Source organism: Anabrus simplex, chromosome 9 (genome assembly GCF_040414725.1).
Source record: "Anabrus simplex isolate iqAnaSimp1 chromosome 9, ASM4041472v1, whole genome shotgun sequence".
Lineage (NCBI taxonomy): Eukaryota > Metazoa > Arthropoda > Insecta > Orthoptera > Tettigoniidae > Anabrus > Anabrus simplex.
This window is the reverse complement of record NC_090273.1, coordinates 85,049,097-85,076,687: the sequence shown is the minus strand read 5'-3', so window position 1 is coordinate 85,076,687 and position 27,591 is coordinate 85,049,097. Positions and strand designations below refer to the sequence as shown.

The 27,591-nt window shown below is 37.0% G+C and overlaps 1 protein-coding gene across 3 annotated transcripts in view; it reads left to right on the top strand.

Moving 5' to 3' along the window:
- Nucleotides 1–27,591, top strand: part of lace (serine palmitoyltransferase long chain base subunit) — a 234,107-nt gene that overhangs the window by 187,842 nt on the left and 18,674 nt on the right. For all 3 annotated transcript variants that reach the window (XM_067153519.2, XM_067153521.2, XM_067153522.2), the window contains exon 10: nt 27,111–27,246. In XM_067153519.2, the coding sequence (XP_067009620.2) occupies nt 27,111–27,246 (136 nt within the window). The remainder of the gene's footprint in view (nt 1–27,110; nt 27,247–27,591) is intronic.

The window sequence follows — 27,591 nt, the reverse complement described above, 5'->3', positions numbered from 1 at the left end:
AACGAATGTTCATGTACATGGAGTGTTTTTATGTATTGTTTTTATCTTGTACATATATATAAGTTAGTTTAGGAAAAGACGTGTTTTATACACTAGTTTTAAGACCTTCAACATTTTAGACATACAGTTGCAATATTGCACAGAATGACATATACGCCAGCTCACGCTAAGACGTGCCCCATTTGTATGTAACTAAATGTACATCATCATCATATGGCATTCCTTCAACACCACAATCTTAATCAAAGCTTCATTATATTAATATGTATATATGGTTCAGCTGAAGATGACCTTGAATATGAGGTCGAAACCGGTCCTGTAGTTTAATATATACAATAAATAAGTATTGATTGGTGGAAATCCTCTCCTATTTTTAATTGTGCAATTGTCAATATGGAAATGAAGATTATAGATTACGAGACTGGAGAAAGGCGAGGCGTCGTCAAAGTTAGCCTGCGAATTTGGTGTGGGTGAAACAACAGTGAGACATGAAGAAGCAAAAGGAAACCCTCATCAAATTTTCTGCTAATTGTGATCTTCATTGTCCCGGAAATCAATGAGAATATCGGACTATGCAAATCTAGTCGAAGCCATGATACGGTGGTTTAATCAAAAACAAGCGGAAGGTATTCCTGTGTGCTGAGTAAGCAAAATATTTTTACAATGCTCTTTTGTTTTAGAAGGCGATTTTAAAGCATCTTCTGGCTGGCTTACATGGTTTAAGAAACGCTACGGAATACAAGAAATTGCTATTCACGGAGAGCGTCTTAGCGCAGACACGGGTGCCGCTGAAAAGTTCGCACAAGAATTTCAGTCATTCATTGAAAAAGAACAGCTTGTCCTTAGACAACTTTACAATGCGGACGAAACAGGGTTATATTGGAAATGTTTACCGTCCCAAACATTAGTGATGCAACAAGAACAGCAAGCCCCAGGCCGCAAAACATTCAAGGAAAGAATAACAATTATGGTGTGTGCTAACGCAAATGGTGATCATAAATTAAAATTATTAGCGATAGGGAAATTCAGAAAACCCCGTTGTTTTAAATGAGAGAATGTACCTCTCCAACCTATGGATCAAGGCGTTATTGCTGCTTTAAAGAACTACAGGTCATCTCTGTTCCAGCAATTGGTTGAGGAAGGCATCGATATTCCAACATTTTGGAAGGACTTCAGTTTGTTGGATGCTCATCATGCAGTCAATAAGTCATGGGACAAAATTACCGCTACTACACTCGCACGGTCATGGAAATCTGTTTTAGGTGAAGAGCAATCATATGCTGGCTACAGTGACGATATTTCGAACGGGCAACTTAGTCTCGCTACGATGATATCATTACTGAATAACCTGGATAAATGCCAAGATGCAAAAGAAAGTGACATTATAGAGTGGTTAGACGTCGATAAGGATGATTATGGTTTCTGACATGAAAGTGAGGAGGATATTGTACTGAATTTGACGGTTGGTGAGGAAGACTGAGATTCAGATGATATCGAGTGCGGGAGTGATGCAACGGAAACTCCGAAAATTTCCCACAGCCAAGCTACTGTCTCCATAGTCACGCTTATCTCTTAAATAGAAAATAGTGATGAATTTTCATTTTCAGATATTGTTTTCTTGAGAAATGTATGATCCAAAATTAGAAAAAATGAACAATCTTCTAAGAAACAAAAAGTGATGACTTATTTTTTTCGTTAGATACGAATGTTGGCATAATCCACATGGCATTTTGTAATTTTTCTCTAGTGTGTCTTACAATACAATATGAAGTGTTACAATTATTTTCTGCTTGTTCATAAAATACATTTCATTATTTTAACCTATGGTTTTGTTTTTACCAGGCTTAAAATTGACTGCGGATAATTCGCGGAAGTGCGTGCATTAATTACCGCGAATTATCGGGAGTGGACTGTATTTTACATTTGGGCTTAGAATTTTTCTGAGCATTTTCCTTCTGGATATCTTCAAATCCTTCTTTTCTAATCATATCCAGTGTTTATGCTGCATGCAGGCACTCAGGTATAACAGTGTCTAGATGCCTCAGTTTAGCCCTAAAGAATAGATCCTTTTTGTTGTAGGTGTTCCTCGTAAGTTGAAAAGCCATTTCCATTTTTTCTCTCCCGGTCTTTAATGCCGTTCTTTTCCAGCCCATTCTCCTGCAAGTTTTCTCCCAAATACTTAAAGCTCTTATCTCTACTTTATTTTTTCGTCTCAACTTCAGCAGCTCGGGAGCCTCTTTAATGTTTGTCGTGAACTCAGGCTTCACAAATGAAATTAGAAGCCCAGTCAGTCACTTTAATGTCGTCTGGCATTCTTCAGTACTTTTCTTAGCTGTTGCTATATCACTGGTGAGGATCACTATATTGTCAGTGAATGCCAAATAATCTATACTCTCCTTACCCCTCCCAGTTTTGAAAGTCCCTTAATGAGGAATTCCCTTCTTCCCTTATGACTTTTTCCAGAACACAGTTGAACATGATTGGTGGGAGTCCGTCTCCTTGTCTTACATAAGTTTTGATTTTGAAGAGCCCAGAGATCTCCCTCCATGAGCTTAATTTTGGAATACAGTGAAACCTCATTAGTGCATTCCTCATTAACACATTTTTCCGCTTAGCACGTCGTAAATTCGAAGTCCCGATTCTCATCATATTAAATCTATATAAATATACCTCACTTATCGAATCATGAATTCTTGCTATTACCACTTAGTACGATCACATTTTTTCTAGTCCTGAAAATGTTATTTGTCATCCCTTGTGAAACAAACGTGATTTCCAAGTCAGGTAAGATCCATCGTTACAGTTGCGTGAGTAACGGAAAAAGGCGTTAAATTCCTGAACTTCACAGGATAAGTTGCATGTGCGGGGAGCAAGCCGTTAGCCTCGGGAATGTTCAGTTTTGCTTGCCGGTTAGCAGTAAGATTGCTGAATTACATAATGAGTCTATTTGTCTTGTATTTCGCATTCCATTCCGAAGTTAGAAATTTATTTTGTGTTAAGGGGTGCAGTGAAGTGTAGTGATTATATGTTGCATGATATGGTAGCCTATATCTGGATTAGGAACATAATCGTGTGAAATTGACTGCATATTTGTCTTGTGGTAGCCTAGTTACGGATACAGAAAAAGTCGTGAAATTCCTTGCTAATGAAGACAAAATTAGAATATTTCAGAAGTGGACTGGCATCTGCATCTTGAAGTGCGCATAGGTCGCGAATGTTGAACTCGCCACCTTTGAGTTTCGACTTTATTATTCGACTCGGTCAAAGTTTTTCAAAATGGCGGTCAGTCATTCCTCCTGATTCCTCCTGGTCGCACATGGTAGAGTGTAACCTCCAATTCATTGTGTAAGAGTGTTGCCAGAAAATAATGTTTAATAACCCACTCCTCTGAATTAAAAGGCATCTACTAACATTTGTTTTAGAAAGAGTGTGCTCTGCAATAATGCTTGGATATTTTTATTGACCCCTGTGCATATGTTTTCATGTTTATTGTTTGGTGTTTTTCATACCTTTCAGTGCATTTATTTTATAAGCCCCAACAGAAAAGGTTTACATATTTGTTCTCTCATGTTTTTCACACCTCTTAATACTTTCCTCTCATCTCTAGAAATAGTAGAGATAGTTTTCACTGTACCCGCGGATACACGACTTAAAATGCCCTCATGTCGGAAAAAAAATCGTATCTACTGTTTCCATATCCATGTTGGATAATTTTTATTTGTATATTCAGTGGTATGATTTCTTGCTTAACATGTTCATTTTTGATGTCCCCTGCAGAAACGTCTTAACGAGGTTTTACTATAAGTGTCACTGATTGTCTGCCAGATTAAATTTCTTCTCTTGTTGCCTACTCCAAACTCTTCTAGAACTCTCAAGGTTTTTTTGTCAATGGAGTCATGCCTTTCTGAAGTCCACAAAAACTCCTACATATTATTTTGTTCTGCCCCAGCGTCTTGTATTTTATGATATTCCTTAGGTTGAAGATTTGTTCCTCGCATGATCTACCTTTCCAGAAGCCTGCTTGATACCCAATTCTCGATACTGTATACCTTCTACTCTGGTTAGTAATGCTTTAGAGAAATTCTTGTATGGGACCGAAACTATAGTTACTCCTCTGTAATCATTAACATCCACCTTATCACTTTTCTTATGCAATGGATGTATCACAGCTGTCAGCCAGTCTTTAAGGATCCTATCGGTTTTTTACATGTTCCCGAGAGAGTCAGAGATTTTACGACTTCAGTAGGCCCCAATGTCTTCGTTGTCTGCAACTTTGTTGTCCATCTACCCTTGAATAATCTGCGTCAGTTTTTCATCAGGTGGTAATGAGTTAGTTGTTTTTTTCCTCGATGACTTCATTTCAAACTTTCCTGCAGACCATCACAATTCAGTATATTTTTGAAGTATCTGGTGAGAATTTCAGAGTTGTCCATGTTGTTCATCCCTAATTTCCCTTCGTGTCTGAAGCAGACTCCTGGTGCTAGATATCCTTTTAATTGTGATTTGACCGGGCGAGTTGGCCGTGCGCGTAGAGGCACGTGGCTGTGAGCTTGCATCCGGGAGATAGTAGGTTCGAATCCCACTATCGGCAGCCCTGAAGATGGTTTTCCGTGGTTTCCCATTTTCACACCAGGCAAATGCTGGGGCTGTACCTTAATTAAGGCCACGGCCGCTTCCTTCCAACTCCTAGTCCTTTCCTATCCCATCGTCACCATAAGACCTATCTGTGTCGGTGCGACGTAAAGCCCCTAGCAAAAAAAAAAAAAAATGTGATTTGAAGGTCTGGTAGAAGTTGCGTGTATTATTCTTCTTCTGGTAGTCATCTTGTGTTTTCTTCAACTGATCTCTTTCGTATTGTCTTCTGATCCGTCAGAATATCTGGTCCCTTAGTTTCATCTGGGTTCTGAAAGATAATAAACCCTCTTCTTTTTTGGTTGTGCTCCATCTCTTCCACACCTCTGTCCTGTGTCAGAGTACCTCATCGTTCTTTTCATTCCACCACTCCCGTCTCTTTTGCTTTTCCTGGAGGATCGTCCTCTCAGCCGCACCTTTGATCTTGTATCTGGTATCATCCCATTTTCGTGATTCAGCATTCTTCAATTCTTCTTGGTGTTTGGTGTTTGGTGTTTTTTCTTTACATCCTCAGTGAACTTTAATTTACTTATGTCATATCTTAGAAATTGTCTTCTCACTCCGTTTTTGGCTGGGAGAAACATTTTAATTTTGGGCATGTAATGGTCTGATTTGACTTCTGTTCCCGTTGCTAGTTTCACATTCAAGATTTCTTTCTTTGCTGACCTAGAAATTGCTACGTGATCAATCTAAAACCTTCCCAAGGTAGCATTAGGACCAAGTCTTCTGTTTTCTTGGTAAATGTTTGAAATTTGTTGACATCAGCCGGAGATCAAATGCACGGCACAGTTCAATGAATCTCCACCATTCTTATTTGTCAGTATGTTGGATATCCTCCTATCTTTCTGTACTTTCTCTCTTTGCCAATCTGTGCATTGAAATCGCCCATCAGTACCTTGATGTTCCTGTCTGGAATCTTTGTCAGTCTGTCTTCTATTTCTTTCCAGAACTTTTGAATTTTGCCTGGATCCTTGAGTTTGTCTTGATTGATTGAACCATGGACACTCATTAGAGTTGTATGTCTTGTTTCTACACCCTAGGTGCAGATGTGTCTCTGATGATTATTTACTTCTTTATTTATTTAATTGTATTGTGCAATTATGGCCTACATTGGGTGACTCGAGTGAGTTATATAAAAGATTTTTTTTATTTCCTGTCAGCCCAGTATCTCATTCTGATAAATGCTTTCTTCCTTTCTTCAATTGAAAACACCCTCCCATTAGACCTTTTATTGATCTTGGTCTGTAGCCTGGTGTGTGTCTAATAATAATAATAATAATAATAATAATAATAATAATAATAATAATAACAATAATAATAATAATAATAATAATAATAATAATAATAATAATAATAATAATAATCATGAGAAGAAGAAGAAGAGTAATAAAACCTAAGAGTACAGTTCAGCATGTCATTGACCTGACTGGAGCATGACATAATGGAAAGTTGACTAAGTAGGCAGCTGAAATCACATCGACAGAGTATTAGTCCACCTTGCATTCTATGCTAGACTAGAAAGGAGTGAGGAAGCATTATTGGAGGACTTCATTAAGATGAGTTCCAGATTTGAAGTGTTTAAGGATTTCTACATACATGTTTATACATTTTTAAATATTTCCGAATGATTTCATGACAAAATGGTGGGTGAAGTGGAAGAACGTGTAGAAGAAGCTCTACGAAGTTTGAAAAAAAATTGCGGAAATAGGAGGACACCTGAAAAAAGAACTGAAGTAGAACATTCTAGCAATGGTGAGTGTTCTGAAGACCTGTTTTAATGCATTAAAAATAGAACTAACTATAGCAAAAGAGGAAAAAACGATACACCAAAAAGAGGTTATGGGTAACCAAGGAAATGTTACAACTGAGGGAGCAGGCAGCTCCGCTACGGGACGACTAGCGCCATCTAACAACGAACAGAACCAAAAAGAGGTTACGGGTGACCAAGGAAATGCCACAACTGAGGGAGCAAACAGCACCCCTGTGGGACGACTAGCGCCATCTAGCAACTACAAACAGAACCAGCAAAAAGTCCCATCTATCAACACCACCCAGAAAGCAAACGACGTCACTACGGTCCGAGTAATGCCATTGACACACGACGAACAGAACAAACCTAGAGTTCCATCTACCGGCAACGGCCAGAATCAGCAAGAAGAGACACCTACCAACACCATACAGGAGGCAAACAGGAGCCACCAAGCAGTGTCACCTACCGGCACCGAGGAACACCTAGATAATAAGGCCTTACAACAGCGCTGTGACGTCACGCTAAGGAGGCGATCGCAATCCAAAGAAACGCAAAGTATGGTCGCACAAAACATGATTTTAATACTTTTAGCTTGTGGAATAACTTATTTACCAACAAATAAAGTTTAAATTTTAAAGGACATTGAATTATATTGCCGTTATTACCGTATCTTAGGGACTCTGTCATTAAAGATAAATGACACACTGTTTTAAATCACGGCAGCATTTTACAATGTTAACTTACTCCAGGCTGACTTGCTAACACACTGAACTGAAATTCATAAACATATTTCAATTTAAATAGGCACTGAATAGACAGTAAATGATTTTAAAATAAAAAGAGAACGCATAAAATTAGTTTAGGCCTAACATGTAGACTGTACTACAAAAATATGGTACACTAACTTAACATTCATTTATGGACTTCCATTTTGCGAAAATAATAAATTTTCTTAACTTGTATCGTCCTTTGTGCATGCGGTGATAATATTTATTTTGAATTAAAGTAAGTTTATAATAGTAGTAAATTTAGAAAGACACTGAGTTAATAATATTAAGGAAGAGGAGCATAACATTCACCTGGTCTGTAGGTAGGTCTAGGTCCAGATTGGCGATCACCAAACAAACAAGCAAAATCCTATTAAGAAAAATTGACGTCGAAAAAATAGGACAGGTCGACCAGATAAGAAAAATAGAAGCGCTCACTGAAGAATCAAGACTAGAAGAAGCGGCACAAACACGAGAGGAATTGCTAATACAAGCCGCAACCCCAAGAAAGGCCTGAAAGTCATAACTGGTTCGACCAGGAATGCTACCTGCTAAGAAAAGTAGTGAAGGCCCTGCATGAACCGAAAACTAACAAGAAGAACCTTACACTCAGGTATACATCTGAAAAAAAAAAGTATAAAACGCTCGCGCAGGAAAAGAAAAGGATATACTGGGAGGAAGACGGTAGAAGAATAGTAAAAGAGGCAAAGAAAGGCCTATATCTCGCTCTACGTCCTAGGAAGGAAACACAGACACACTATATAAACATGAAAGAATGGATGACACACTTTAGCAATATACTCAACAAAGAAGGAATAACAAACATCCCAGAAAATTGTCAAAGTACCAATACAATATCGCCAACAGAATGGACTACGCTGACAATTGAAGTTCAAAACATCATCTCAAGCACAAAGAAAAACAAAGCTGCAGGACCAGACAACATATACAGTGAGTACCCAGACACTGCTCATCTCCTACTGCCTATATGGACAAAGTTATACAAAGAAATGCATTGAGACGGCCTCAATACCGGAGAGATGGAGACATTCAACTATTAAAGTACTCTCTAAAGGAAATGGTGACCCATATGACACAAACACATACGGAGGCTTCGCTCTGGAGAACATACCGTTCAAGATATTCACAAAAACAATCGTGGTGAGAGTCAGGGAAGAAATAGATGAGTATCTACCAGAAAATCAATTCGGATTCAGGAAAGGAAGATCAGCTATTAACGCCATACAATTACTACTCAATAACATATGGGAAGTCCTTGAAAAAAGAGAAAAGTTTTACGTAGTGTTTATAGACTTCACAAAAGCATTTGACCTCATAAATCGGGAACTTGTGACCCAGAAGCTGGAAGAAGCCCTCAACAGAAACAATGTGTGGACTAAAACCATAAAAGCGATACTACAATGGAACAAAATAAGAATCTCTGACAATATATCACTCTCAGAACCAATACTTCAAACGAACGGAGTATTACAGGGTGACCCAATCAGCCCGTTACTTTTCATCCTGGCAGCTGAAGAAATAATGAGAATAACCCATAAGGAAGACGTAGTATCATACGCCTATGCCAATGATATAGTGATCGGATCAAGAGACATCACGAAACTACAGAACCTGATAAAAGATATGGATGAATGGTGCTACAAACATAAGTTTGAAATTAATACATCAAAAACAAAAATGATGGTATTTAGGCAAGGAGGACAGATCCCAGCAATGGCAGAAATCTCAGATAAAGAGGCAGAAAGTAGCCATGGTAAACGACTTCGAGTACCTTGGCATTACTCTGCAAACAAGTGCCAAATGCTTTACAAAGCATGTAATAGAGAAAGCAAAACAGGCAGTACGGGCGATGCACGAAATCAACTACATCAGAACACTCAGCCTAGAGATGGCGATGGCACTATTTAGATAAAAAATCATGCCTATACTAACATATGGGTTAGAAATCATATGGCCATACCCCACAGAAAAGAACCTATCCTCTCTATAAAGAGTAAAAGCTCTATACATAAAAAGAGCAGTCGGAGTAAACAAGACCGACTCGTCTACCTCCTAGCGCTAGAATCCTTCCTCATTGAAGACTTCAGAACACACCTGACCCTACCCAACACCAGAGCATCAGAAAATCTCCTAGCAACACTCAACAAAAAAAGAAAAGATATTCCTTCGGAATTTTTCGGAACTGGGGCCATGATAGATCGGACATGGACAACATCCTACTTCAAGATGAGGCACGTGTTCACCAGACTGGCAGTACATGGTTTGCACCATCTAATTTGTACCAACAGCTCATACCATGAACCGACAGGGACATTACAAGTTGTCCATTTCATGACCGTATCGATGTTTATTGTCAATGTTTTTCTTTTCAGTTCTTTATTTATACAGCTGAAGAGGACCACTAAGTGGTCGAAACATGTCCTGTAAGTTTTAATTTTATTCAATTTTGCCTGAGGCATTAATAAAGTATAGATTAGGTGGTTATTTATACTTACTTCCCGACAGGGACATGCAAGTGCAAACTATGTGGATACATGTGTGAATGTTACCACATAGAACTCTGCATCAAAAGAACAAAAACAATTAAAGAATATGCAATCCAAGGTGCAAGCGCGTGAGTACAGTGTATATAAATGTTTTTTTTTTTTCTCTCTCTCTTTCTGTATGGCTATTTGGCTGCAATAAATATATTATTAAATATTTCAGAGTGTGAAATGATAGAATCTGATAACGTTCTTTCAAGAACGAAACATGTCATTCTATTTTTTTTTTTATTTTTTTTTTATTTTTTATTTTTTTTTTTTTCAGGTATGATTCTGCTATATTTTCTTTGAGTAGTTTCTAAATTTATTTATTCATAAATTAATTTCAACAGATTGAAGAACCTAAAAGTATTATTTCAAAATAAATTTTGCTCTTTGATACACAGAGGTATCTATTCCCTCACTTCAATATGATAGGTATCACAGAAAATATTCAGCATTTTTGAAGATATCTGCTATAAAATAATACATTATTAGATACAATAGAAACATTAAAATTATAGTAATTTTGAGGGAAAGCTGTTATCTTCCCTGTGTTAAGGCTGTGGTTGCAATTTTGTAGTGTCTGTTTCATCTATGATATAGTAGACTTTTCGTGCTGGTCTGATAGGTTAGCTTGATTAACTTCTTCTGTTTAAATAGAGGCACACTTGTTTTACTGCACAGTCCAGTTTGGGCGAGATTTGTGACAGTAGCCATTTATTTGAGTACTAGAAGCCAGATCTTGTTTAAATACAAACTTTCTTCCCTTTGATTGAAATCTGAGGGATTATTTCTGTTCCTGCTTTAAATGCGTAGTGATCCATCAATACAAAATATTCAGGTAGGTCAGTTAACAAACAAATTGAAGCTGGAACTGTGAGGTTAACTTTATTCACACTAACAGAAACATGTGGGGGTAGTGACTTGCCAAGTAAGAATGCAAATTGATGGCATACATCTTTCAAAATTTTTGGCTGTGTTTTTACAAGTAGGGGAGAGAAATGTGTTCATTCGGATTAATGTCTACATGGATAACATTGAGTGTTAAGGTTTATTTATTTATTTATTTATTTATTTATTTATTTATTTATTTATTTATTTATTTATTTATTTATTTATTTATTTATTTATTTATTTATTTATTTATTTATTTATTTATTTATTTATTTATTTATTTATTTATTTATTTATTCGTGTCAGAGGTACCAATATATACAAGAAAGATACTGAATATATGTACTGAATATGAAAAATGCACTCTAGAAGTACCAAGTGTTAAGGTTAAATACATAAAAGGTAAATGGAAATGATTATGTGATGTGAAGGCTGGATCTTGCCCAGACTCAAAGATTAGCTGATACAATCTTCTGTGGGAGGGGGGTTTGAGGAGGAAAAGAGTAAATGTTAAAATTCTTGACTGTGAAACAATCTTAATATGCTTACAATATTGTGATTTTTATTCCACCTTTTCAATACAATTGGTTTTATGTTAGATCATAATGCTACAACACTATTTTATAGGGGCATGTTTCACTTGAATTTCAAGCATTCTCAGCCTATATAATCATCTCATATCGTCCCTACTCTGGCAAACTAGCGAATCTGCAAATTGTCAAAAGGTTGGAGGAGCTGAAAGAAGTTGTGATTACTCATGTCAAATCAATTTTTATATTTAATTATTGGTTTCATGTGTTAGGTATAAGGAACGAGTTGCAGATGTGAGACTTTGTCAGAGGGTAGACAATATTTAACCAATAAAATCTACACCAAAACTTCAGAAGTCCAAATTCCCTAGTTTGTCACTTTCGCTAGTTTGCCAGAGTGGGGACGATATTTATTTTGTTTTGACAAATTTGTGCTTAATTATAATTCTAAAATTAAGTAATAAACCATATAAACATAGGAATTTGTGAACACATTAATAGTTTAACAACATGAATGATTATACTAAAATTGGAATAACCGTTAATTCTAAAGATATTGACGTCCAAAAAAAAGTATCTTCAAATGTTGAAAATTTGGCTAAAATTATTTTCTCAAAGTTCTAGTTTATTAAAAACAACTGTAATTTGACTTCTATGTTAAAATTTGAGTCGTAATTGTAGTTAAGACTTATTGGTGTATGAAGATTAAAATCTTGGATACATTGGAATTCAGCTTCACGTTTTAATGTTGAGGCTTGCTACTATAATTTAATAGTTTTGAACAGTAAAATGTTGAATTAATTAGTTTCATTGAACTAGTCTTGTTTTTACGATCAGATTTTCTGTTGGTAGTACAGTAGAGTCTCGCTCAACCGACCTTCGCTTATCCGACACTCCGTGTTATCCGACACTGGTAGTCTTAATTTGAACTTTAGGTGGATGCAGTTCTGGGACACGGGGTGTGGAGGGTGCGACTATGGGACAAGCACTGGCAGTCATGCAGTAGGATTGTTCAATGTAGTATTGGTTGGGTGCGGATGTTATACAGTAGTTTTCATATCTTCCGTGAGTATGGCAAGTAAACGTAAGAAAGTGATTGTTTCTGTGGAAGACAAGTAGAATGGGTTAAAGAGACTGGACAAAGGGGAAACTCTCCAAAAAATGGCTTCAGATTATGGTGTTGGACGTGTTACAGTGGGAGACTGGAAACATACGAGGGAATAAATTGAAAAGTGGTGCTCTACGAGAGCAACAAGTGATGCACTGAAAATTACAAAAACAATGAAAAATGTGAGTACGAAAAAGTAAGTGAAGCACTATTTCTTTGGTTCACTAAAAACCAGGAAAAGGGCTTGTCAATATCTGGCCCCATTCTGCAAGAAATGGCGGTGTATATCCAGAAGGAGTTTACTTAAGGGACCCTAATTTTACTGCCAGTGCTGGGTGGCTTGATCGGTGGAAAAAACGGTACGATATTGGGCAGCTTAATATCTGTGGAGAAAAACTGTCAGCAAAATCCGATGATGTTGTGAAATTTAAAAGACAATTTCAAGAAATAATTCTTGCTGAAGGCTTAACCGGTGATCAGATTTTTAATTGTGTTGAGACTGGGCTGAATTTCAAGATGCTGATATCAAAACTCTTGCAGCCCAAGCCAAGACGTCTGCACCTGGCTACAGGCGTAGTAAGAAAAGACTACTCCATCTACTATACAATTGAATTAATAAGTCAATAAATAGAGTCCCGTAAAACATAATACAGTATAGCCTTCCTATTTGTTTTGGTTCATTTTCAAAGTTATTCCGTATTATCCGACATTTTCGGTGATCCGACGTACTCCAGGTCCCGTTTAAGTCGGATAATCGAGACTCTACTGTAGTTTGTATTTATGAGGGTTTTAGTCAAAAGGGACGTCAATCCAAAAATCTTGTTGATTTGTTTCTTTCATATTATTTGAATGATGGTGCGTCTGTAACAAAGGAAATTTACATGAATAATGTTGTGTGTTATTGTGCTTTTACAGTGATCTGATGGTATGTATTCACTTACCCCTTTGACTGCTACTACAAAACCTTGTGGACTTTGTTACATTACGTTATGTGTTGTGGTTTTGCTCCTTGTGTTATACGTATGGAAAAGCTGTTGTGAAGGGCGGGTAGGAGATTTAGGGGAAGAAATATTAGGCGGGGCGTTAGACATTGGCGTATCATGTGGTGAGGAGTCCTTATCTGTTGTCGAGGTGGGGGTAGGGGAGGAGACTGTAGGCGGGGCGTTGGGCGTTGGGCGTTGGTCCTTGGCGTGTTGTGTGGAGGGGTATCTTTATGCGTTGTCGAAGTAGTTTCTGTGATCTTGACCTTGAGATGATTATATAGGCTGAGGGTGCTTGAAATTCAAGCGAAACATGTCCCTATAAAATAGTGTTGTAGCATTATGATCTAACATAAAACCAATTGTATTGAAAAGGTGGAATAAAAATCACAATACAGTAAGCATTTAATCATGAGATTAGTTACATGTAATATGAAACAGTCGTCAAAAGTATCATGAAGTTCCTCTGGGGTGGACTTTGTAGTCTTCTTATTCACCTTGTGTACATGTTGCAGACACTTCAAATGCATTGTAGCATTCTTTATCAGATATGCCAGCTACTTTAGATTTTCCATTAGTTCCTAAATTTTTCTCACATATTTTATTTATTTAATCTGACCCAGGACATTTTATGTTTGCCAAATGACACAATACAGTAGAACCTCGATTATACGTTCCCGGAAACTACGTTTTCCCATATTGAAAATCCACCACCTGTTTCCAGTCATTCGACCGGGTCAGGGATGGAATGAATGAAGCCCCCCCTCTAACATCAAGGGTGGGAATCGTGCCGGGTGCCGAAGCCTGTCTCACTCCTCTGGGCCAATGATTAATGAATGAAAGATGAAATGAAATGATATAGGAGAGTATTGCTGGAATGAAATATTACGGGGAAAACTGGGATACCCGGAGAGGAACCTGTCTCGCCTCTGCTTTGTCCTGCACAAATCTCACATGTAGTGACCGGGATTTGAACCACGGAACGCAGCGGCGAGAGGCGGCCACGTTTTCCCGTATTCTTTGTTCAAATTACATGGACCCGCGGGCATCCTAAATCACGTTGTAAAAATCTTGCATTATCCATTCCTCGAAGAAATGATTTCCCGGATCAACCTTCCAAAAATTTTAGTTCCATCAACGCTAAATCCTCAATCGCGTGTTTTTTCAAGAAACTGTATCTCACTAAAGGACGGCTACGGCATACTTACGTATCTTGGTGTTAACGTCCTGTCATTGCGATAATTTGAGGAAGTACTGTACTGTACTGGAAAAGCGATCACCGGTGAACTTGCATAATGCACCATCTTAGCATCGCATTCGGGTGGTATTGCTTAGAGAATCCTCAAAAATCATAAAGCAGTGAGTGTCGACAACAATTGGAAGGAGAGAGAGAGCGCTCTACTTGAAGACAGAATGAGTTTCGTCAAATGTTCGTACTTGCAAAACGTCTACATTATTGTCTAGGGTAACATGTTTACTTTGTTACTTTTTTAGTGTGTATCGCTGAACAGGTTATGGCACTTTCCTCAGGGCACTGTATAGTCACTGGGCTTTTAGGCAGGAATCAAAACTGCTCCTTCTTAAGTAACACAAATTTAGTGTTTTAATATTATTGTATACGATTTTGTTATTGAGACCAGAACAGATGTTGTACCTTACATAAAGCCATGAGATTGCCTATTACTGTTTTGGTCCTAAAATAAGACTGGGAATTTCACGTTTTTGTGTTAAAATGTTATAAAAACTGCTGTCGTTTTATTTGCACACGTTACATTTAAAAACTTTGTATCATTTCGCACTCATACCGACTTGTACAGCGAGCGCGCTTTCCAGCTGAGCTCATAACCGTAATTTCGGAAGTGTTAATGATATTTTTTCTCTTTCCAATTTTATTATGATTAGTGACGGGCAGAGTTGGTCTTGAATATAATGCATTTGAGAACTTGAGGATCGATACTTACATTCAAAACCATATTCTCAACATAATCTTTAAAAGTCGATGTGGGCCTAATTTATGCAGTACAAGATTTCCATAAACTGACTACGAACAGTACCGTATACTAGTGACCAAATTACAATAGAAGATAAAAAAGGAATTTCGCCATCATGTTGGGTGCTTTTGTATCTAATGTGCTTCATTTATTTATTTACATATTTTACGCCCACATTGGAGCACTTAAATCAATACATTTGAGTTAACTTCTTCTTTTTCTTCTCCCAGAACTTTCTCATCCTCTCCGATCTGGAAGCCCTTTGTGTGTCCGATATAGTATACTGTTTGCGTTCAACTGTTTTTAGTTGGAGACTTATACTTTTGTTCCTCAAAATCCTCTTCTCTTTTCTTCTTTGATTTTTTGCCGAATTATACCCAATTCTTCCAAATCATCCTGAACTTCTTTGAACCAAATATTACTGATTTTATTTTTCAAAAAATAATCAAATAGTTGTTTCAATATTCTGGTTTCTGGTAATCTTGATATGTGACAGAAAAAGGAAATTCTTCTTTTACGCATTGTAGATATTATTGATTCACATTCACTATAGACAATGTTGTTAGGCAACAATCTCCACTGTCCATCAACTTGAGTTTTTATTAATTGCTCTAAGAATTCTTCTATCAGTTTTCTGTAATTTGTCTTTTGTAGATTTTACATTTAATTTGAATAAAGTTTCGCTAGCGTACGTTGCCTCTGGTTTAACTATGGAATTATAGTGTTTCAGCTTAGCGTTTATCGAAAGAGATTTGTTTTATAGGTTGGCCAGGTAAGTCTTTGTGCTTGTTTAAATTTAGTTGTTCTGTGTTCTATTGCTTCTTTTTCATTTGTGTTCCATGTTATTATTTCCCCAAGATATTTGAATTTCTGAACAATTTTAAACTCTTTATTAGTGTTCAGTTGAATAACTGGTAAATCAACTTTAAAAGTTCGCATCATTTCTGTTTTTCAAATGAAATTTGTAATCCCTTTTCTTTTTTTTTTTTTCTAGTTGTTCAATTTGAAATTTAGCCTCTTCTATTATATTTGCAAGTAATGTTAAATCGTCCGCAAAAGCAAGGCAGTCGAGTTTAATATTTCTACCGATCTTGATAGTTGGTTGGCATTTCTTGTTCCATTCACGCATAACCTTCTCCAATGCACAATTAAATAAAAATGGTGAAAGTCCGACTCCTTGTCGAAGTCCAGTTCTTATAGTGAATGATTCTGATAATTCACCTCTAAATTTAACTTTTGCCTTCATATTTTTAAAAGTCATACTGATGAGGTTAACAAGTTTTTGGTGTAAGCCAAATTCTTTAAGGCTTTTTAATAATGATTCACGATGAATACTGTCGTATGCTTTTTTAAAAATCTACAAACGTGATGACTAGACCCTTACTTCGAACTCGGTGCTTCATTATCCATTTTAAACTAATGATTTGATCTGGGCAACTTCTAAATCCTCCCTGATATTCTCCTAGTTCTTGGTTGAGTTGTTCTTGGATTCTTGTGTATAAAATCTTGGATAAAATCTTGTATGTAATATTAGATTAGAGAATTAAAAACTACTTGTGGTCGATTGCTGTTTGGTTTGGAGTTACGGGTATTAAATTTTTTGAAGAGTTTGGCTGATCAAAGTTGCTGAACTTAAAAGTTTTCAGAGGAAACTAACAAAGTTTTCTCGGTAAAACTGAATGTAAAGTTTTGAGATTTTTAAGTCACGTGCTGGTAATTGTTGTTTGAAGCCGGCCCCGCAGTGTAACTTGCCTATCTCTCACCCGGAGGGCCCTGTTCGATTCTCGGCCAGGTCAGGCATTTTTACCTGGACATGAGGGCTGGTCCAGGTTCACTCATTCTACGATTACTTTTAATTGAGGAGCTATTAAATGGTGAGATGGCACTAGCCATGTGTCTTGGTGGGTGTGCTATTTACCAACTGATGAACCCAAGTTAGCACACTGGGGCGAAAAGCTGGCGACTAGGAATGAGTTAGTTGGAAAATTTATTATGTCCAATAGCGGACCAACTATATTGGTATTATAAATTTACTCATTCGGAACAAATATTTCAAGTGCCCAATGGGAATCAACATCTTTATCAAATGGCACAAAAATACACGGTAAAATTTTTGAAGAAAGACGATTATTATTATTATTATTATTATTATTATTATTATTATTATTATTATTATTATTATTATTATTATTATTATTATTATGGGAATCAACATCTTTATCAAATGACACAATAATACACGGTAAAACTTTTGAAAAAAGATTATTTTTCTGAACAAATAAATCAGATTAATATGAAAAATAATGTCAGTTATAATTAACCATGTTAAATGCTATGATAACCATATAAATGATGTCGAAGAATCGAGACGCAGTACTTGATTGAGACGTATATATCATCTGGCAGATTTCTCGACAGTTAATAGTTCTATCGCTATGTCACGAAAGATTTGTGAATAGTTCCCCTTGTGCCAAAGAGGAGTCGAGTCACAGTAATATTCGCAAGGCTTTATGACTCGAGGAAGAAAGAGATGGTTCATATATATTCTTTTTCTCATTATCCACGTCAGTCGGCTGAGAGACTGAAGATTCAAAGCGTACCATTGGATCAATAATTTCTGCTTCATTCCTCTGTCTATCCCTATAATATCAATCCTGCGAGTGCTGCCTCCATCGGCGATGTAGCGGACTTCTTTGTACACTTTCAGATTTGAGGCGATGAGCATTAGCAATCATGTTTCTGATGATGATATGGCATTTGATTCTTAGCAGCTCTCCTTGAGGGCAACTCCCCAGCACATCTGCAGTGGCCTGTGCTGGTAGAACATCCTGGCAGAGTATGCACTGATGCAACCAGCGTGTCATCTTCAACATATCTTTCCATTCTGAACAAGTTTAACCATCCCTTCTGATAATCCAAGAATTAGTGGAAGGAACTGGGCAAATAAAACTTCTTCCTTTCTGTGGATATGTGCACCAAGCTTCAGCTTACATGTTCTGAGTATATTTCGTTGATGGAAGCTTTACCGATTATTAAGGATTTCACAAGATAATTCATATGGTGTGTTGCTTCTGGAGAGGCCTGATGCAGGTCTTCTGAGTTGATGCCTGATAGGCATGTGAGAAGTGGATTTGTGTTCTCATCCCGAGATAGTGCAGCTCTTTTTCTAGGCACACTCCCAGCAGAGGTGAACTGCATGTACCATTTTAACCGCTTACCAACTTTCCTGCTATTCTTCAATCTCTGGCACTACCAGGAATCGAACCTGGACCTCTAAGGACGGCAGCTAATTGTGCTGTCAATTTCTTGTCCTGAATACATATAATGACTGGGAAAACAGTGGAGGAGGTTCCTCTGAGATGACACGTGGTACAGAGGAAAACCATCTTAGTAGCCGAATCCTAGAAGATGGTTGTAACGAGACCTGTCCCTGACAACATAGCCATGTGGCGAGATGGGAGGCTATAGTCAGATCAGTTCAGAAGCATTGAAAATTATGGATTTTTATAGTGTTGCAGCAGTTATGGCAATCTTTTATGGGTTAAGATATACTCCAAATCATGAGTTCAGCCTTGCTAAATATCATGTAACTTCAAGATGACACTAGAGATCAGCAGCATTAACTTGAGTGGAAGCAGCTAACATGTCATAGTTATTTCATTCTTTTTAGAAATGCAAGATATCTTGTGCATAGCATAGAGGTGGTTTATTCTTCAAATTATACAGGAGTACATTGTACGTACTTTTCTAGCTAGACATGTTAAATCCCACTTCCAAAAGGTATGAATAGCTGCTTGTTCAGGTCTGTACGGTCCAGTTCTGAATGTGGCTAGGTTTCATCTCAAATTTTCCCATTCTCGCTCCCTCTTTTCACAATGAACTGCCAATGTATTTATCCTAATATTTGTTCCTTTTCCTGTTCCTATCTTTTGTATGTTACTTGATTTGACATTTGTTTGTTCCTTCTCTGTACATTTGTTATCCTGTTGGGATCCTTTTGTGTTTTTCCTGTGTTCCTTATTTTTTTAACACATGTATTTATCTTTGTATTATGTTTCTTCCTATTCCTGTATTTATCCGGCTTTCTTCTTATCCTACACTTTCCACATCAAGACTGAAAATCTGTCAAGATGCCCATCCTCCACCCTCCTGATGAAGCTGGAAAGCAGAAGCGAACTCTTGTTGGGTGCTGAGAAGGGATGGATGTAAGAAAACCTGAGATTGATGAGACGAGAGCCTATCTATTTGAAGACGGCAGTGTATAAAGATACGTGTTCTCTTTTTGTTCCTCCCTCTTCCCACACTGTCCTGCCAGTGTGTTCATCGTATCATTTTTCCTTTTCCTTGTTTCTAACTTATATATTATTTGGTATGACGATGATTTATTCCTTTCCAATACACGTACTTCCAAACTAGTGATTGAAGTAATGTTTCTTATCAGTGAAGGGAAAAGCACAAGGAAAACTAACTAGGCTGAATTACATTTACCTTTATCAATTACAAATTATGTTTTCAACTGGTAATCAGTAAAATTACAATAACCGGTACATTTTCACATGATACCAAAGTTTGCAAAGAAAAAGATACTGCTTAGTTTTCAGTTTCTTTCTCTTTAGCATAGAGACTTTCACCACCAGGGCTTGGATTTTGAAGACCTGAAATGTGAACTATAAAATGACATAAAAATCCTCAGTTACTTAAAATGAGCAAGAAATTGATCCAAAAGTATGAATGGAAATGCCCAAAATAATAAATGTGCTTTCGCCACATTATCTTTAATTCATAATGGAGTGAATATAATAGATAAGCGACATCTAACAATACTAATAATAGGTAGAGAAACACGAGAGAGAATAATGCAGAACAAATAAAACAACTTAAAGAAAAATAACAAAATACTGAAAATGGCAGAATACTAGTTAGACCTTATTTTAATGAAGTGTGCCAGCAGTATGTCCTCTCTCCTTGCTAGTCCAACAAAGAGTGCAAGGTGGTGTAATGCTTTGTCAGATGTTCTAACTTTCAAGTATTAAATGGTATAAACACAATTTAAACATAAATGTTCTCAACATTTCTAAATAGTTTCCATCAGTTAGAAAAGTTTGTTTTGATAAGAATCTGATGATGTTCATTGAAGAATGAAATGTTCTTTGTTTAATGATATTTTCTTACAGGTATATTATAGTACTAGCAATTACCCGCAGCTTTGTTCGTGTGGATTTCTTAATTTGATCAAAGTAATCATTCGTCGGCATTGTACTAAGACATTATCTGAAAATTCCTAAAGGCCGGTCTCCACTGATTAACATTTAACCCCAACATGTTAAATTTAACATGTTACAATTGACATGTATATTGTGATTGTGTCTTCCAATTGACTTTGCATGTAAACTCAGAGTGTTGAGGTTAACACTTTTAACATGTTGGCGTGTTTTCCGCTCCATGTGGAAAACATGTCAATTTGTTGTTCGTAAGATGTTGGCACAGCTTCGGCAACTTCCGTGCTGTTTCCATGCCAACAAATAGCCTAAATGATGCAAACGACGTGCTCCTCGTGAAGTAGGATTATAGTTGCAACGCTCCGCAACACTCATTCTCTTTTGTTATAAGCTACAAATACAGTAGGCACAGTTGTGCCTTTCTCTCTGCACTATACTAAAATTTATAGTCGGTAATGGAGTGGAGCAAGGAGATTACTCTGCACTTAATTAACGATATAACAGAAAGGCCTTGTTTGTGGAATGTCTCATCAAAGGAATACAGAGATAAGGCGAAGAAAGTTGACAGTTTCCAGGAACTTGGAATTATCTATAATTGTTCCCTCGAGTGCGTCAAAAAAATCTAGCGTCCCTCCGCTCCCAATACAGTCGAGAATTGCAAAAAGTTCGGAAGTCGGGGGCGGGAGCGGACAAAGTTTATACTTCAAAGTTGTTTGCTTTTGAAGCAGTGAGTAGGATGAGGGTATGAAATGTGCCTAATAAAATTGCATTTCTAAATTATAACAAGAAGCAACAGTGGCAATATTAAAGGCCAAATCCTCTTCATCTGAGTCCTTGTTTGAAAGTACTAGACACCACCTAAATGTATTACCACAAATTGATATGATGAACTACCTGTATATACACAAAGGAAGTCAAGTTTAACATGTAGTGTCAACACAGTGTTAAATGAAACAGTATTTAACACTTTAACATGTTGATGGTGTTACCATTTAAAGAAAAGTATAAAAACTCGCCCAAAAATTGAGTTTCATTTACCCCAGAAATTCTTTGTAAACCATGTTTGTGGTATTACCTTTTGGGCCTAAGACGACCATGCGACATACAACTGTACATGTGAGAAACATTCTTCTCAAGTTGAAAAAATAAATACATGTTTATTTATTTTTAAAGGAGATTCCAAATACCAATTTTCACGTCTGTAACATCTTCAGTTTTTAAGATAATATCCTCATAAACATATTCCAACTCTTTATATACTTATTTTCAACCCCACACCCCTTACGTCGATTTTCTGAAAATAACAAATGCGTGGTTTTTATTTTTATTTTTAAAGGAGAATCAAAATGCTAATTTTCACATCTGTAACATATTCATTTTTTTTTTTTTTTTTTTTGAGATATAACTATCCTCATAAACGTAATTAAACTCCTTTTCCACCCCTCCACCCTCTTCCTACCCGTTTAGCTGATTCTCCCCTCCCCAAAAGTGCATGTTTGTTTATTTTTAAAGGAGATTCCAAATACCAATTTTCACATCTTTAACATCTTTAGTTTTTGAGATATAAATATCTTCATACAAAGAATTCAACTAATTTTTCAATTAATTCATCCCCCTTAAGTGGATTTTCTATAGAGAAAAGATTACGTGTTTCTTTACTTTGAAAGAAAATTTCAAATACAAATTTTCATGTCTGTAACATCTTCAGTTTTTGAGATATAAGTATCCTCATGAAAAGAATTAAACTCCTTTTTCACTCCAACCCCACCATTAAGTTGGTTTCACCCCACCCAAAAAATGCGAGTTTCTTTATTTTTCAAGGAGATTTCAAATACCAATTTCCACGTCTGTAACCTTCAGTTTTGAGATGTCTCTCCAGAAAAAGAATTCAATTTTTTTCACTACCTTTCACACTCCCCACTTAAGTGAATTTTCAAAAAATAAACAGTACCCGTTTCTTTAAAAGAGCTTCCAAATACGAATTATCATCACTATAACATTTTCAGTTTTTGAGATATATATATCCTCTTAAAAGGAATTCAACTCAGTTTTCATCCCCGCCCTTATGAAGTTGATTCCCCGCCAAGTGCGTGTTTCTTTATTTTTAAAGGAGATTCCAAATACCAACTTTTACGTCTGTAAACTTTTAAGTTTTTGAGATATAGATATCCTCATTTAAAAAATTCACCCTGCTTTTCACCCCGTTAGTGCTGAAATATCCAAAAATCCTCCCTTGGTGGGCACCAACACCCTATTATAAATGTATCCCCAAAATATCATTTCTTTATGCCCAGTAGTTTTGGCTCGGTGATGATAAATCAGTCAGTCAGGACATGTTATTTTATAGATTATAGGCATTATAGCATTCGACAGGCTGAAAAGCTGTCAAGTTACATTAACTGAGCCGACACTAGAAGGTATGGCTTCCTCAATAAAAAAGAAAAGAAAAATGACTTACTATACACTTTCTGTAATCAGGGGGCCATGATCAAAATTTATGTATTAGTTAGTGTTGTCTATGATGCACCAGTTTAAAGATAAAAATAAAAATCTGGGCCCTGATCATGAGAGCCCTGCACGGATGCGGATATCCGCGAATTTAGGGTCTTGGTGGATACAAACTGAATGGCGGTGCGGATAATTTCTAAATAATGAAGTTTATTAATTTTTCACTCAGGTATACTCTTATTTTTGCTTGTGGTTAGGTGACCCTTCACAGTGATATGGGAGAATGGTGATGTATAAAAAACCTGGAGACCATAAAGCCATGACTCTGACCTAATACTAACTGGCTCTTGCCCGCAATTAATGGAAGGAACAAAGGTCAATACGTTGGTAGTTGTCGCAAGAGAAATTCCCTCATAAAACTGTGATTGTGGAGGGGGGGCTGGTGCCAGGTGTCAGGCCTATTGTATTATGTAAACAGATCTGTTTCAGTACCTTGGGTGTAATGTATTGTAGTTAAATATTTACAATATCCGCGGATAATCATTTGCGGATGCGGGTGCGGATGAAGGAAGTGCAGATGCGGATAATATTTTTTATATCCGCGCAGGGCTCTACTGATCCTCACCATGTGAGACTAAATATGATGCCACTTGACAGAAAAGTGAAAAGAAAAGGTGCCAGGCAGTGTGGATGGAATGTGGCAATATCTGTTAGAAACCTGGGAATGTATAAATACCGAGACTTTGGAAAAATTAACAGCTAGAATGCCACACATCTGTAAATCAGTAATCAAAGCAAAGGGTGGATACATTGATGAAGAGGCAGTTTGATTGCTTAAGATGTTGTGATTGTGTTTCTAGCTTCCTGTAAATGATCAGTGTAAAGGAAAATCTAGTGAAATGTGCAATAAAACTAGTTAGTTCTAAAAACATAGGTATTTCCTTGTTGATTTTCAACAAATAGCCCCTATCTTTAATGGTAAGTGAAAATTCATGGGCGAGTCTAAACTTTCTGACACTAGTGTATGTTACAAATGTGTGAGAAGATTTGTCAGTCCGGTATTTGTTTTTCTTTCTGAGACTCGTTTTAGTTTAGAAAGCAATCCAAATTACTCTTCAGCTGACTTGCTAAGCCTAACACTGGAGGAGAGTTTCTGTTAGGGTTTTCTCCTTTAGCCTTTGACAGTCCCCTGCCACTTCTACAAGGCAGCAGCATTGGTATCCTCTTCTAATTAACCCCAGAGAGGTTGGGTTGCCACATCCGCCATCTCTGCCATTCTGAAGGTTGCCTTCTCTGCCAATGGTGCTGTTATGGACTTCACTCGTAACCCTGGGCAAGGGCTGCCTTGTCCGCAATCTCCACCATTTCAAAGTCCATCTCCTCCGTTGAGGTCTTCACTCTTAATCCTGAGCTGGGACCCTTACCAGATGTTACACACACGGGGCCAGTGTGCTCTGGGGCTCACATAGGCAGGGGCGCCACTCCCTGGGCAGGGTTGCCTCCGAAACGGGTCCCTACTTGCTGCCTTATGGGTAAAATATTCCGGAGGTAAAATAGTCCCCCTGTTTGGATCTCTGGGTGGGGACTACAGAGAGAGGGCATTCATCAGGAAGATGGATATTGACATTCTGCAAATCGGAGCGTGGAATGTTAGGAGTTTGAATTGTGGTAGGTTAAAGAATCTAAAAAGGGAAATGGGTAGACTAAGGTTAGATGTAGTTGACATAAGTGAGGTATGTGAGGCAGCAAGAGCAGGATTTTTGGTCAGGTGACTACAGAATTATCAACACAAAATCAAACAGGGGAAATGCAGGAGCTGGTTTAATAATGTTCAGTAAAATAGGGCAGTGGGTAAGCTACTACGACCAGCATATTGAAAGGATTATTGTTGTCAAGATAGACATCAAACCAATGCCCACAATAATAGTGCAGGTATATATGCCTACTAGTTCAGCGGATGATGAAAAATTCGAAAGAGTATATGGAGAGATACAAGATTTAATATAATATGTAAAAGATGACGAGAATCTAATTGTGATGGGAGATTGGAATGTAGTGGTAGGCCAAGGAAGAGAAGGTAATACAGTAGGTGAATTCGGATTGAGACAAAGAAATGAAAGAGGAAGTTGGCTGGTTGAATTTTTGCAACCAATCATAATTTAGTCCTTTCTAATACTTGATTCATACACCACAAATGACAGCTGTATACATGGACGAGACCTGGCGACACTGGAAGGTATCTAATAGACTACATTATGATTAAGCAAAGATTCAGAAACCAGGTGTTGGATTGCAAAACTTTCCCAGGAACAGGCGTGAACTCTGGCCATAACTTGTTGGTCATGAAATGCCATCTGAAGTTGAAATTGAAGAAAAGAAGGAACGCAAGGAGATGGGATCTAGACAAGTTGAAGAAAAGAATCTGAGGGTTTGTTTCAAGGAACATGTTGCTCAAGGACTAAGTGAAAAGTCTGAAGGAAAGACACTAGAGGAAGAATGGAAACTCGTGAAGAATGAGGTCTCTAGGGCATCACCTGAGTGATGAACAACAAAAATACGAGAATGCAAAAAATGAAGTGGGCAGAAAAGAATTCAGGTGTTTAAGGAATGAAGTGGATAGAAAGTACAGGACAGCTAAGCAAGAATAGCTGAAGGAAAAGTGCAAGGATGTTGAAGGTTATATGGTCCTAGGAAAGGCAGATGCTGCATACAGGAAAATCAAGGAAATCTTTGGAGGAAGGAAAACTAGGTGTATGAATATTAAGAGCTCAAATGGAAGACCACTTCTAGGGAAAGAAGACAAGGCAGAAAGATGGAAGGAACATATCCAGCAGTTGTATTAAGGTCAGGATGTAGATGATATGGTTCTGAAACAAGAAGAGGCTGTTGATGCTGATGAAATGGTAGACCCAATTTTGAGGTCAGAATTTGGCAAGGCTTTGAGTGACCTAAATAAGAACAAGGCACCTGGAATTGATGATATTCCCTCTGAATTACTGACTGCCCTAGGAGAAACCAGCAATGTGTAAGATGTAAGAGACAGAAGTGGCATCCGATTTTCGGTAGAATGTTGTTATACCTATACTAAATAAAGCTGGTGCTTATAAGTGTGAAAACCACTGCATCATTAGTTTAGTATTTCATGGCTGCAAAATTTTAACACACATTATTTACAGAAGAATGGAAAGATAATTTGAAACGGAGTTGGGAAAGGATCAGTTTGGCTTCAGAAGAAATGTAGAAACATGTGAAGCAATCCTGACTTTACGTCTGATCTTAGAGGATCGAATTAAGGACAAGCCCACATACATTGTGTTTGTAGATTTAGAAAAGGCATTTGATAAAAGTCCAAAACAAAAGTATGGAGTTCAGTCGAACAAAGTCAGGTGATTCTGGAAATATTAGATTAGGAAATTAAGTCTTTAGGAAGTAGATGAATATTGTTACTTGGGTATTAAAATAACTAAAGATGGCAGAAGTAAGGAGGACATAAAATGCAGACTAGCACAAGCAAGGAAAGCCTTTCTCAAGAAGTGAAATTTTGCTCACTTCGAACATTGATATAGGAATTAGAAAGATGTTTTTGAAGACTTTTGTCTGGAGCATGGCATTGTATGGAAGTGAAACATTACTATAACTAGCTCAATGAATAGAAACTTTTGAAATGTGGTGTTATGGAAGAATACTGAAGGTGAAATGGATATATACAATCATGAATGAAGATAAATTGAATTGGTGAGAGCATATCAATTTGGCTAAATTTGACGTGAAGGACCCATCTTAAGACACCTAGGACTTGTGCAGTTGGTTTTTGAGAGAAGTGTAGGCTGTAAGAATGGTAGGGGTAGACAAAGGTATGATTATGATAAGCAGATTAGAGCAGATGTAGAATGCAAAAGTTATGTAGAAATGAAAAGGTTAGCACAGGATAGGGTGGCATGGAGCACTGCATTAATCCAGTCTATAGACTGATGATTCAAGCAACAATGATTACAAATTATTTCAGGAAGTAAGGTTAAGTAAATATGTTTTGTAAACAGTAACGATAACAAGTTAGTAAAGAAGTATTACGATTAATTTGATTACTTTTACTCATTTACTTCCAAACTGCTCCATGTGTGTAGAAACAATTATTAAAGTTTAAACCCTCCAATATACAATATGTATGTGGTATTTATAGGGTTGTATAAATGTCATAGTATTTTTGGCTGAAATTTTCTTATTTAATTTTGTGTATATGTGCAGGTCAACGTCGTATCATGCAGCTTCATAGAAATACAAGATATTTCCGAAAAAGACTGAGACAGATGGGCGTCATTACTTATGGCAATGAAGATTCGCCTGTCGTACCTCTTCTTGTGTATATGTTCTCTAAGATTGGGTAAGCAAAAAGTCATAGCATTTAAAAAAAAATTTAGTTCACACTTGCTTGTTAAAAAATGTCAACTTGCTTTTACATAGTACAGTAAAACCTGTTGAAACAGTGCCCTGTATTTGGTTGCCGCCTTAAGGGAAGTTAGGACTGAATTTATGAAAAATAGTAATTATTGATAGAATTGAATGAAATTTGGTTTGTCATCTCCTGATGGTGAAATAAGGCCATACACAAATTGTCAGGAAAATAGCAACAGAACTCTCTGAGAAATTAACACTTACAATATAACATTTAAAAAAAATCAATAAGCTTAAAAATATATGCTCCAGCTGAACAGTTACTTCAAATATC